The sequence below is a fragment of the Aquarana catesbeiana genome, linkage group LG08 (genome assembly GCF_042186555.1).
Source record: "Aquarana catesbeiana isolate 2022-GZ linkage group LG08, ASM4218655v1, whole genome shotgun sequence".
NCBI classification, from domain to species: domain Eukaryota; kingdom Metazoa; phylum Chordata; class Amphibia; order Anura; family Ranidae; genus Aquarana; species Aquarana catesbeiana.
In genome coordinates, this window is record NC_133331.1 from 153,192,121 (window position 1) to 153,205,249 (window position 13,129).

A 13,129-nucleotide genomic window follows, 5' to 3' on the forward strand; every position below is an offset into this window, starting at 1 on the left:
TGTTGATCAAAAAACTGTTGCACTCTAAATAAACTCAAAAAACATTTTGGCAAATTATGCAGTGCTCACACACTGATTAGAACAAAGTGCAACAATTAAAAAAATATATAGATAGAGATATATATATCTCTATCTATCTATTATACACACACAAATGTATACACACATAATAAATCTGGACGACTGGTTGAAATCGATGGAAAGATGAATGCGGGCAACTACAGGGATATCCTGGATGAAAACCTTCTCCAGAGAGCTCAGGACCTCAGACTGGACCGAAGGTTTACCTTCCAACAAGACAATGACCCTAAGCACACAGCTAAAATAACGAAGGAGAGGCTTCATAACAACTCAGTGACTGTTCTTGGCCCAGCCAGAGCCCTGACTTAAACCCAATTGAGCATCTCTGGAGAGACCTAAAAATTGCTGTCCGCCAAGGTTTATCATCCAACCTGACAGAACTGGAGAGGAAATGCAAGGAGGAATGGCAGAGGATCCTCAAATCCAGGTGTGAAAAACTTGTTGCATCTTTCCCAAAAAGACTCATGGCTGTATTAGATCAAAAGGGTGCTTCTACTAAATACTGAGCAAAGGGTCTGAATACGTAGGACCATGTGATATTTCAGTTTTTCTTTTTTAATAAATCTGCAAAAATGTCAACAATTCTGTGTTTTTCAGTCAATATGGGGTGCTGTGTGTACATTAATGAGGGGAAAAAAGTGAACTTAAATGATTTTAGCAAATGGCTGCAATATAGATTGTAGAATATAGAGTGAAAAATTTAAGGGTTGTCTGAATACTTTCCGTCCCCACTGTGTATGGTGGAGCACTGACAAATCATCACTTGGAGCACTATTTAGACTGTATTAAGCACATGTGCAGCACCCTTGTCATCACCAGCATTGGAATCTGGATTATTTATTTCTCTGTCATTTATCATCTATCTATGCCACATTTGAGGATTTGGCATTCTGAATGAACATTGTTTTGGGCTTTTCACGCTTTGCACAGAATATTTGGCACTATATTTTGGACATTATCTAATTTGCCCTTATTACGTGGCACTTTATTTGATTACAATAATTTCTTGAATGTATATGCTTATACATGTGTGTACATGTGTATATACAGTATCTCACAAAAGTGAGTACACCCCTCACATTCTTGTAAATATTTTATTATATCTATTAATGTGACAACACTGAAGAAATGACACTTTGCTACAATGTAAAGTAGTGAGTGTACAGCTTGTATAACAGTGTAAATTTGCTGTCCCCTCAAAATAACGCAATACACAGCCATTAATGTCTAAACCGCTGGCAACAAAAGTGAGTACAACCCTAAGTGAAAATGTTCAAATTGGGCCCAATTAGCCATTTTCCCTACACGGTGTCATGTGACTCGTCGGTGTTACAAGGTCTCAGGTGTGACTCGTTAGTGTTACAAGGTCTCAGGTGTGAATGGGGAGCAGGTGTGTTAAATTTGGCATTATGGCTCTCTCTCTCATACTGGTCACTGGAAGCTCAACATGGCACCTCATGACAAAGAACTCTGAGGATATGAAAAAAGATTTGTTGCTCTACATAAAGATGGCCTAGGCTATAAGAAGATTGTCAAGACCCTGAAACATAGCTGCAGCGCAGTGGCCAAGACCATACAGCAGGATAGGTTCCACTCAGAACAGGCCTCCCCGTGGTCGACCAAAGAAGTGGAGTGCACGTGCTCAGCATCATGTTCGAACACCATTAGTCTATGGGACACAAACATGAAAAATCAAAAAAGCTAATTTTAAAGGTTTATGCCCCGTACACGCGAACGGACTTTCCGACAAAACCGTGGATTTTTGTTCGAAGGATGTTGGCTCAAACTTGTCTTGCATACATATGGTCACACAAATATTGGCCAACAATTACGAATGTAGTGACTTACAAGACGTACGTGATATCTTCATTACGAACGCTAGTTATATCTCCGGCTCGTACTTGAATCCGAGCATGCGTGGACTTTTGTCCGATGGACTTGTGTACACATGATTGGAAAGTCCGACAACAAACATTTGTTGCCGGAAAATTTGAGAACCTGCTAGCCAACATTTTATTGGCGAAAAGTCCGACAACAAATTTTTGATGGAGCACACGCGGTCGGACTTTCCGCCAACATGCACACATCCAACATTTATTGTCGGAAAACCCGATCGTGTGTACGGGGCATTATATGTAAGTTATTGCCATGAAATTTGTTTAGGGACCCGGGTCCTGCCCCAGGGGACATGTATCAATGCAAAAAAAGTTTGCTTGCACCATGTAATGCAGACGCTGGCGATGGTTGCTTGGACCAATCAGACCTTGGCGTTGAGGACTGAAAAATGGTCTAAAGGCATCAATCAGCTGGCCACCTTCTCCACCACTCTTCCTCTGACTGAACGAAGCCTCAGCAACACGTTGTCCAGCACTAGGAAATTGTAACCTCCCAGGGTCTGGAAATGTGTTGCACAAACTTTTTTTTAAGGCCTCCTGAAGATGTTTCATCCTCTGCTCCATCTGCGAAGGCAGGATGAGTTCTGCAACCTTACCCTTGTAACGTGAATCAAGAAGGGTTGCCAGCCAGTAATGATCCCTCACCTTGATACCACGAATCCTAGGGTCCTTTTGCAGGCTTTGCAGAATCAGGGAGGCCATGCAGTGTAAGTTTGCAGAGGCATTCGATTCCGAGTCCTCTGGGTCACTAAGGATCACATGATCCATAACTACCTCCTCCCTGCCACGTACAACTCCTTGTGTTCAGTCCTGACTGAAAACCATCCCTTGAAGACTGCTGCTGAGTGTTCTCCTCTTCATCCATGCTGACACAATCCTCCTCCTCCTCTTCTTCCTGTGTGGCGGGCCCGCAGGGATGCTATTTGGATAAAGGGGGCCTTGAGAGAGGAAAGAAAGTCCTCCTCTTCCTCCCGCTGTTCAGCCCCAAGTGCCCTGTCCATGATTCCACGAAGCGTGCTCCAGCAGGAAGACTAGAGGGGCATTGTCACTGATGCATGCATTGTTGCTGCTCACCATCCTTGTGGCCTCCTCAAATGGTGACAGGACAGTGCATGCATCCTTGATCAGTAGGCACCGGTGTGGTGAAAAGAAGCCAAGCTCCCCTGACCCTGTCCTGGTGCCATACTCGCACAGGTACTCATTGATGGCCCTCTGCTGTGTGTGCAGCTGCTGCAGCATTGCCAACGTTGAGTTCCACCTGGTGGGTTTGTCACAAATGAGGCGGTTGAGCAGGTTGCATTCCCTTTGAATGTCAGCCAGCCGAGCACTGGCATTGTATGACTGGTGGAAATGACCACAGACTTTTCTGGCCTGCCTCAGGAGATCCTGTAAGCCTGGGTATCTGCTGAAAAACCCCTGCACCACCAAATTCAGGATGTGTGCCAAACATGGAACATGGGTCAAGTGTCCTTGTCGGAGGGTGGAGAGAAGGTTGGTGCCATTATCGCATACAACCATTCCTGGCTGAAGCTGGTGTGGCATCAACCACCTCTGAGCCTGCCCCGGCAGAGCTGACAGAATCTCTGCCCCAATGTGGCTCCTGTCCCCTAGGCAGACCAACTCAAGCACCGTATGGCATCTTTTAGCCTGACTGCTTGCGTAGCCCCTTGAACGCTTACGGAGCACCGGTGGTTCAGAGGACAAATCTGCAGAAGAGGCCATAGAGGAAGAAGAGGAGGAGGGGTTGGAGGAGAGAGCTGTGGCAGAATCACCACTAGCATTTTGGAGGCGTGGTGGCGGAACAAGGTCCAACAACACTGAACCCTGTCCTGCATCCTTCCCAGCTGCCAGCAGAGTCACCGTGAAGGAAAGGTAATGTCCTTGCCCATGCCTGCTGGACCATGAGTCAACTGTAATATACACCTTACTGCTACCGCCCTGTCCAACGAGACCAAAACATTGCCTTCCACATGCTGGTAGAGAGCCGGAATGGCCTTCTGTGAAAAGAAACAGCGTTTTGGAATCTGCCACTGAGGTACAGCACATTCCACAAATTCACGAAAGGGGAAAGAGTCTACCAGCTGAAAAGGCAGCAGTTGCAGTGCTAGCAATTTGACCAAGCTAGCATTTAGTCGCTGAGCATGTGGATGGCTGAGACCGAAATGTCTTTTTATGGTGCAGCAGCTGCGGTAGGGAAATTTGCCTGTTAAAATCAGATGGTGGTGTACTGCTAGCAGATTGGCTGCAAGTAATTGGGACACCTATCGCTATACCTTCATTCCTCTCAGTGCAGGTTTTTGATAGGACTGGAAATATAGTAGGGTTGGAGATCCCAGATGAGGAGCAAGAAGTCTGCCTTTTTCTTTTATGTGGGTCTTTCAAGTGCTGTTGCCAACGGACTGCATGGAAGGTCATCATATGTCTGGTCAAGCATGTGGTGCCCAAGCGGCTGCTGTTCTGGCCACGCTTGATCCGCTTCAGACATAGGTTGCAAAGAACAATGGTGCGATCTGCTGCACACATGTCAAAAAAGGCCCACACCAAGGAACTTTTAAAATTCAGCAGGGAGTCAGCAGTGCCCTGCACCTGCGGAGCTCTGCAGTGTGATGCATAAGGGTAGCTGCCCTTAAGCTGCCCCTAGAGGACATCCTGCCTCGTTGGAGTTGTGCCTCCTCCTCCTCCTATCTTCTCTCAGGCACCTAAGTACATTCAGTGACCTCATCACCCCCCCCCCCCCCATCACTGGAGCAAACTTGGCAATATGCTGCAGCTGGGGGAACATGACTGCCAGTTTCTTGTCCTCCTTGGGCACCCTCTCTCTCTAGGCTTACGTTACTCCCTTCCTCAACCTGGGAACCAACATCGGAGCCTTCAAATTGCTGCGCATCCTCCAGCAGCATGTACCCAACACTGTGGTCGAATCATTTTGGGGACTCCTCCGTGCATGATGGTGGGGCTACAGAAGGAGTGACTGTGAAAAGGGAGCCGGTGGAATTAGCCGCTTTGGCAGCTGTGTTGGAAGGTAAATTACTCTGAGCCTGGGTGACAGAGAATGAGGAGGATGAGGACGGCTTTGTTATCCAGTCCACCAACTCTTCTGCATGTTCTGGCTCAATAACACGGCCAGCAGCAGAAAAAAAGGAAAATCATGCCCCATGGCCACTTGCAGAGAATGCACCATGTCCACGACCAGCACTGTTGACTATAGACACAGAGGCTGCTTGCCCCCTTTTTAGTGGCCTGTGAGCATCTGCCTGTAGCCCCATCATCATGTTCGAGTCGAACTTATGTTCGACCCGAACATCAAGCTCATCCCTAATCTTTAGCATATCTTGTACGCTGTACATATTTTTTACAATGGCATCACCGTATGCAAATGTACATAGGGCACAGCAATTAATGTCAATGAAAGGTCGTATACTGCACCTTTGTGCCTGGGCAGAGGAAAGATGGCTTCTATTACGCTGAATGGGCATAGCCGGCCCGCCGTGTGTCAGAATTCCCTAAAATGAGATCAGCAAAGGCAATCCCTGTATTTCACTCATCCAGGTTGTCACTAAAATACCTGTCAAGTTGTTTTTAATTACTTTGCTTTAAAATTTATATATGTTTTTTCTTTGTGTCAGGGAAAATTTTTCATGGTTCGTGATGTGTACAGCAAGCTAGATGTTTTAAACACAACAAGCATTTGTGGGGCACCTAATTTCCGTCAAGCCAAAGGAGGTTATGAAGTCTATGGAATGGGCCAGCCAAGCCTGAATGGTTTTAAGCAAGTGTTACAGAAGCTACAGAATGATGGACACAAGGTACTGGGAGAAAGCCATGTCTTTATTTATTTAACAATACCATGACACTGGTCTAATGGCCCTTAATCAGCAGTTATATCCAATGTTCTTTTGTTTAATTGTGGTAAAAATACTCATACATTAATATTCTTTCACACATAGCACTGTAGAAAGCATAATGTCAGGGTAAAGGTGCACAACATGGCTGTCTGGCAGCAGTAGTCTTTGAACGAAACTCTCAGACATACAGTAGGTGAAAATTTTTGTTTGAGAAAATTTCATTGGCTTAATCTTGAGCATGCCAATAGTTTTTAAGCTCTTTCTGTATTGATTTTAGACCAGCTTGTCTGTACTACCACTCACTTCTTATGTGTGCATTTCTCACCTGCTTAAACAAAAAAAGAGGGTTTGTTAGGACTATATATGAAGCACAGCTAAGGGTATTGAATAGGCAACTACATGTTAATGGATTCAAAACAATTGTACATAGAATAATGAAAAAACATGATAAGCAAGAATAACGTCTTCACACATTTTATTGTACATAATGACAACATGATTCACGGTATTATGGTAATAATTTCATAAACATAATAAAAATTGTTGCAATTAACAGTCAATGTAATTGAGTTATGCCCCGTACACACGGTCGGACATTGATCGTACATTCCAACAACAAAATCCTAGGATTTTTTCCGACGGATGTTGGCTCAAACTTGTCTTGCATAGGCACGTTCACACAAAGTTGTCGGAAAATCCAATCATTCTGAACGCGGTGACGTAAAACACATACGTCGGGACTATAAACGGGGCAGTAGCCAATAGCTTTCATCTCTTTATTTATTCTGAGCATGCGTGGCACTTTGTGCGTCGGATTTGTGTACACACGGATTTTGTTGTCGGAAAATTTTATAGCCTGCTCTCAAACTTTGTGTGTCGGAAAATCCAATGGAAAATGTGTGATGGAGCCTACACATGGTCGGAATTTCCGACAACGAGGTCCTATCACACATTTTCCGTCGGAAAATCCGACCGTGTGTACGGGGCATTAATGGTGATGATAAAATCCATAATAACCAATCTCAAAATCACGTGATTGCGATGGTGTAGCATAAAGCTTTGACTCTACGCATTTCGTGGAAATGTTAACTCATCAGGAGCGGTAGCAATATGTATCAATCTATAATGAAACAAAAAATCGCAGAGTGAGCAGATGGTTGGCACAGAGGGGAAAAAAGGGGAGGCAGAGGAGGAGATGAGTTGGATAAGTTGGATATGTAAAAAAGTAGTATTGGATGGGTGGGGTACCCAGGATAGCAAACATCTCCAGGGAGCTGAGGCCGCAGATCAACGGCCACACTGAGGCAAAAGGCGATAACCTATATTATAGCTTTGGATAAAGTAGAAAATGGTTAGAACCACTGTCAGGTTTAATTGCGGTTTATCTGTGTTGAGTTGTCCATCAGTCCCTGACATGGTGACACCTGTCATGGGGACAAAAAGTAAGGCATATTTCCTTAAAAGAAATGAAAACCAGAATAAATTGCTGCCAGAGCAGAGGTTTTACCCTTTCCCACTTATAGAATCTGGCTAGAGTTCATTTTAAAATGAATAGGTAAAGTAAAAGAAAAATATTCTGTAAATTGTACAATTAATGTAAGAACTTTTTGTGAGACCACTGAGTATTTTTGTCAACAATATAAGGCATTGCAGTTTTAGAATAAAATTTAAAATAATATATCGTTTTAGACTATTGTAATACACAGGATTACTTACAGAATGATTAAAACTGACCTTGCATCAAATTGCAATGTCTGCTTAGAAGTTACACTGCTGACCCCATCATGTAAAAAAGAATAAAAAAAAACGTAATGAGAAAAGTTTGAATATATACTTGCATCCTGACTTCTGCCTATACCACCTAGACAAGGATGACATTAAAGACCTTCCTAGGGGATACTGGGAATGGTGAGCATCTAAAATTTTGTAAAAAGATGCTTCAGCACTTTGTAGGAGTGTCTTGTGAAGGCTGGGATCCTTATTGTTCTTTGGATCGATCATGTCCGAATGCCTGTGATGTTACTGTTTCCTAGGCACTAAGGGCAGTAGACGGGTTGTAAGGTAAGTAAATGTATTTTTTCTATACACTCCCCTAATATGTGTGTTTTTATAATGCACTATTTTTACGTGTGCGTGACCATGATGAGCATACAATATACAACCTGATTGTACAGTCTCATTTAGATCTACCATCAATAATGTAGTGCAAAGGCCTATGCACTTGGATACAAATGTACAATGTACATTTGTACAATTACAAATGCATTGGACTGGTTATTTGTCTGCATATTAGTTTTGGTAACTAATGGGGATTGTACAGAGATTGTACAATTAGATTGCATAATACGTGGCATGCCCCCTTTATTAAGTATATTTACTGTGTTTTTCACATATATATATTTTTTTTAATGATCCTGCAGGAATGTATGTTCTTCTGTGTCCGTGAGGAGCCAGTTGTGTTCTTGAAGTTAGAAGATGACTTTGTGCCTTACACTCCTAGAAAAAAGGAAAATTTGCATGAAAATTTGCACAATTTAGAGAAAGGCCTACGAGTGGAGAATGTGGAACTTGCTATTCGAAAAGAGGTATCCTAACTGCATGTTTCATTCCTAACTCTTATAGTGTTCAGGTTTTTTTTTTTCCACTGATACTTCAGTATGCTCAAAATAGAAACAATGAGCAGAGCATAGGTATATACTCTAGTTAACATTTTTCAAAATATTCAGGTGCCATTTACTAAAGTTATTTATTTATTTTAACACAGTTAATGTCATAGTTTCAAACACACAATCAGTTTAAAAGGCAAGTCCACAGTTCCTTGGGAGGCAGGAGAAAGGCCACACATGTAAAGGCTTTTGTTGGGGAGGGAGGAGCCAGATGTGGGCGCTGGGATAGAGCGGATGCCGAGCTCGTTCTGAGTCCGCGCTGCACAAGTGGCTCTCCTCGATCGGGGATAAGGCTGCATAGCCCCCCCCGCCTCTTCGCGGTCCCCTGTCTGTGCTCTCTCTCTCGAACCCCCTGGCCGACGAAGACGGAAGGCCCCCTGCGCACCCCGATTGGAGAACGAGGACCAGCTCGCAAGGGCACACGGCAACGCTGCAGGGAGAAGGAGAGCGGAGTGGCTGTAAGCAGATAGAAAACAGCTGAGGATCAGTGCGAACGTGACGTATGCCTCCCCCCGGATTCCCGGTGCTCTGCTGAAGAGCTTCTGAGGTAAAATACACCTGGTTTTCCTGACGGTCGCTAGGTTCAATATACATAGGAGGTGGAAGCTGCATCCCGGGTGAGTCTGATAACTATAGCTTGAATAATGGACACAGCACTCACAGGAGAGCATTGCTGAAACACCTGACATAGTGACATGCCGCAAGTAGAACATAAACAGACTGAGTAGTAAGCTGGGATCATAGCTGTATCAGTATGAGAATGTAAAATATTGTGGACTGCCTTGCAACAGAAAGGACCTCCTGTTTTCTTAACTTACTTGCATAATTTACCTCATCAACCTGTATCATTGTACCTGTGTCTCACTTTGATGAAGCTTTGTAGGAGGGTGAATTGTGCCCCCCAACTGGTGATCTTGAACTGTGTTACCAAAAAGATTGTATTGTGTACATAACGGGCAGACTTTATCCCAGCCTAAACGAAGGAGGAGGGAGGCGGCTGGTTTACATAGGAAGACAACTCACTCAGGCATATTTCTCTCCTTTATAACAACTAATAGATAGACCCGTTTAAAAAAAAAAAAAAAATCCAGGGCAATATATAAACATTAATAACATATGATCAGTGGACGCACGGTTGGCCGCGATTGTTGATGAGTTGCAGTTTCTATGACCGCCTAGAAGGAAAGGTAGCAGATCTAGCACTGGTGAGCCAGGTGAACCCAACAACGTACTTATACAATTGGGGAGTGCCCCGTCCTCTTCACCCCCTTTATTTGTATCTCAGTAGCGAACTGGGCTGCAGACACCTCGACAGTTAGGAGACGGGGAAATGAGGGGCAAATCTGGGCGAGGGGCTTCAGGTAATCCACTCAGAGTAAGTGCTAGCCCAGGAACCATAAAAAAATACATGACCCATGAAGGTGCAAAAGAAAGCCCGGGGAGATCATCAGGAGCCAAAAACAAAGCAACTGAGAGCTCACAGAAGAACGGACTGAAGAAACAATTGGAAGACTCAGATAACGTGGCAGGAGGAAGTGAGGCACCACTCGACGAATCCACAATGGATACCCGTCAAAAAAAACAGCTACCAACAAAAGATGAAATAGCAGAAATGTTCGCGAAACTGGAAGCGTCAATAAAAAACGAAATTGCAACTCTGCACGAAGGTATGAACCACCTACTGAAAATGGTAGAGGTCACAGAAGAAAGTTTGGTTACACAGGGAGAGGAGATAAAAATGCTTAAGGCACAGATGGCCCAGATGCAAAGGGACCAAAGGAATATATTATATAAAATCGAGGACCAAGAAAATCGAAACAGAAGAAAAAATCTTCGGATCAGAGGCCTACCGGTGACAAGAGGAGAAAACGATGAACTACAAGAAAAAATGGACAGCATCTTCGGTCATATGGTAAATAAAACAGGAACAAACAATACAATCAAGTTCGAAAGAATCCACAGGGTGAGGAAGCCCGCCGAAATAACAAGAGAGACTCCAAGAGATGTCATCGCTAGATTCCACAATTTCCAGGATGAAGAACAGATAAGGGTATACTTGAAAACCAACCAACCTGCTAAATATGGAGAGATCACCCTCCAAATTTTCCCTGATCTGGCGGTGGAGACCCTAGCTAGGAGAAGAACTCTAAAACCCCTGGTGGATCAGTTGAAGACGCACAATATCCAATATTCATGGGGATTCCCGGCCTGCTTAATAGGACGCAAAGAGGGAAAATCTGCAATTTTAAGGTTCCCAGAAGATACACCTAAATTCTGTAAACATTTTGAGGTCCCAATAATAGAAATCCCCGGATGGTGGAAAAAACGGGCAAACAGAGAAAACGCTGAAGAACAGCAGACGTGGCAACCAGTAACTCAATCTAGACGACGATAACTGAAATATAAATACGTGCAACTAGAAGTTGAAGAAAACTGACCACTGTATGCTGACCAGCGGCTAGGGGCGGAGGGAGGGTGGGATGGGGGCCGGCAGGGGGACGGGGGGAGTTGAGCAGTGGCAGACACCCCCCCTAAATCACAACTGGGGGGGCGAACGGGCTCTTTCAGGTGTCTACATCCGAGTTCAACCTCCAAGGGGTCAACCGTTGAGCCAGGTGGTGAGAGGAGGGCTGCGTTTTTTTTCTTGGGGCTAGGGTAATGCTAGTCCCCCCCAGGGGAGTGGGACAGAGGGGGATGGGAGAGGGGGTTGGGGGGGGCTTGGGCTATGGAGGGGGTTCGGGAGGGTGAGGGAGGCGGGGGTGGGGGAGTGGTGGTGTACCAGAATAGGATGAGTTATCGAGACATTGGCTTCTACCCACTAGACGGTTTAGTAATCCGAGAGTAAGAAAAGATGTCTAGGTTAAATATCATTTCTTATAACGTAAGGGGCTTGAACCCCCCCATAAAACGAGCCAATATTTTAAGTGAACTGAAATTTCTGAAAGCTGAAGTTGTTATGCTCCAAGAGACACATCTATTTATTAGTAACTGCCAAAAAATTTGCTCAAGAGACTTCTCAGTATGGTTCTATGGAGACTCCCAGATTAAGGGAGCAAAAGGTGTGGCCATAGGGTTTGCCAGAGAGGTAAGGTTCGAGTAGGAAGAGAGAAGGACCGAACCGGAAGGACGATATTTCTTTTTGAGAGGCAAAATAAATGGATCAGCCTGTTCCCTGGCAAACATCTATAGTCCGAATAAGAATACAACCAAATATGTAATGGGGGTCTTGGCCAAGTTCGAAGAATTCAAGAAAGGGGGGGGGGCCATTATAGCTGGGGACTTCAATTTGTGTCTAGATCCAGCGAAAGACAGTACGTCCCATGCCCGGGGGTCAGGTGGAATTTGGGTGAATAAATTCAAAAAGAAGCTGCTCCAGCTCGTTGATGTCTGGAGGATGCAGCATAATAATTTAAGAGATTATACTTTCTATTCCCCTGTGCATGGGACGTATTCGCAAATTAACTTTTTTCGGCTACTGGAGGCGGTCACCGATGCGGGTATTGGTAACATCACGTTCTCAGACCATGCTCCGGTGAGTCTCCAAATGAAAATAGGGGCACCCCAAACACAGGGTACTGGCTGGAGATTGAATGAGGATCTTCTTCAAGACAAAGATACTGAAAAGAGGATCAAAGATGAACTAGACCTGTACTTTAAAACAAATGTGCCCGGGGAAACAACTGAGGCCACAGTCTGGGAGGCTCACAAATATATTGAGAACATAAGGACAAAGTCTGGGAAAATCAGATATAGAACGTGTGATATTGCAAAAAACTTTCCAAGAATTTTTTGGAGAACTGTATGCTATTAATATATACAACTCACAAGAGACCAAAGGAAGCAAAAGAGAGAAAACTAAAAAGTTTCTAAAGGAGGCGAGTCTACCCAAGATAACGGAGAGCGATAAAACTATATTAGAGGCCCCAATAACAGAGCATGAGATTAAGAAAGCCCTACAGGAAATTCCAACTGGTAAAAGCCCTGGGCCCGATGGGCTGACTGCGCTATATTATAAAAAATTTCAGGACCTATTGATCCCCAAAATGTGCTCATACATGAATGAGATAGGGGAGAAATGGGAGATGAGGAAAGAAGCACTAGAGGCCAGTATTGCCATAATATGGAAAGAAGGAAAAGATAGCATGTTATGCTCGAGTTACAGGCCCATGTCACTCTTAAATGTCGACACGAAGTTATTCGCTAAAATCCTAGCTGATAGGATGAAATGGATAATCAACGAGATTATACACCCAGACCAGGTGGGTTTTGTACCAGGTAGAGAGGGGAGGGATAATGCTATCAAAACATTACTGGTAGTCCAGAGGATCCAAGATAGTGGAGCCCCAGGTCTTCTCCTGTCAATCGATGCTGAAAAAGCTTTTGACAGGGTAGACTGGGGCTCCATATGGGACACTCTGGAGGAGATTGGACTGGGTGATAGAATGCTTAGTTGGATAAAAGCATTATATACACACCCCACAGCACGAGTGAAGACGAATGGAATTCTCTCTGAACCATTCAAGTTGTATAACGGCACAAAACAGGGGTGCCCACTCTCCCCACTGTTGTTTGTGATGGCATTGGAGCCCCTCCTAGCGAAGATAAGGCTCAGCCCAGATATCAGCGGGGCAAAAATAGGTGA

At 44.3% G+C, this 13,129-nt stretch overlaps 1 protein-coding gene across 2 annotated transcripts in view; it reads left to right on the plus strand.

Moving 5' to 3' along the window:
- The window catches only part of PALD1 (phosphatase domain containing paladin 1), a 450,641-nt gene that overhangs the window by 196,088 nt on the left and 241,424 nt on the right, over positions 1–13,129 (plus strand). For both annotated transcript variants that reach the window (XM_073596575.1, XM_073596576.1), the window contains 2 exons: positions 5,603–5,782; positions 8,242–8,406. In XM_073596575.1, the coding sequence (XP_073452676.1) occupies positions 5,603–5,782; positions 8,242–8,406 (345 nt within the window). The remainder of the gene's footprint in view (positions 1–5,602; positions 5,783–8,241; positions 8,407–13,129) is intronic.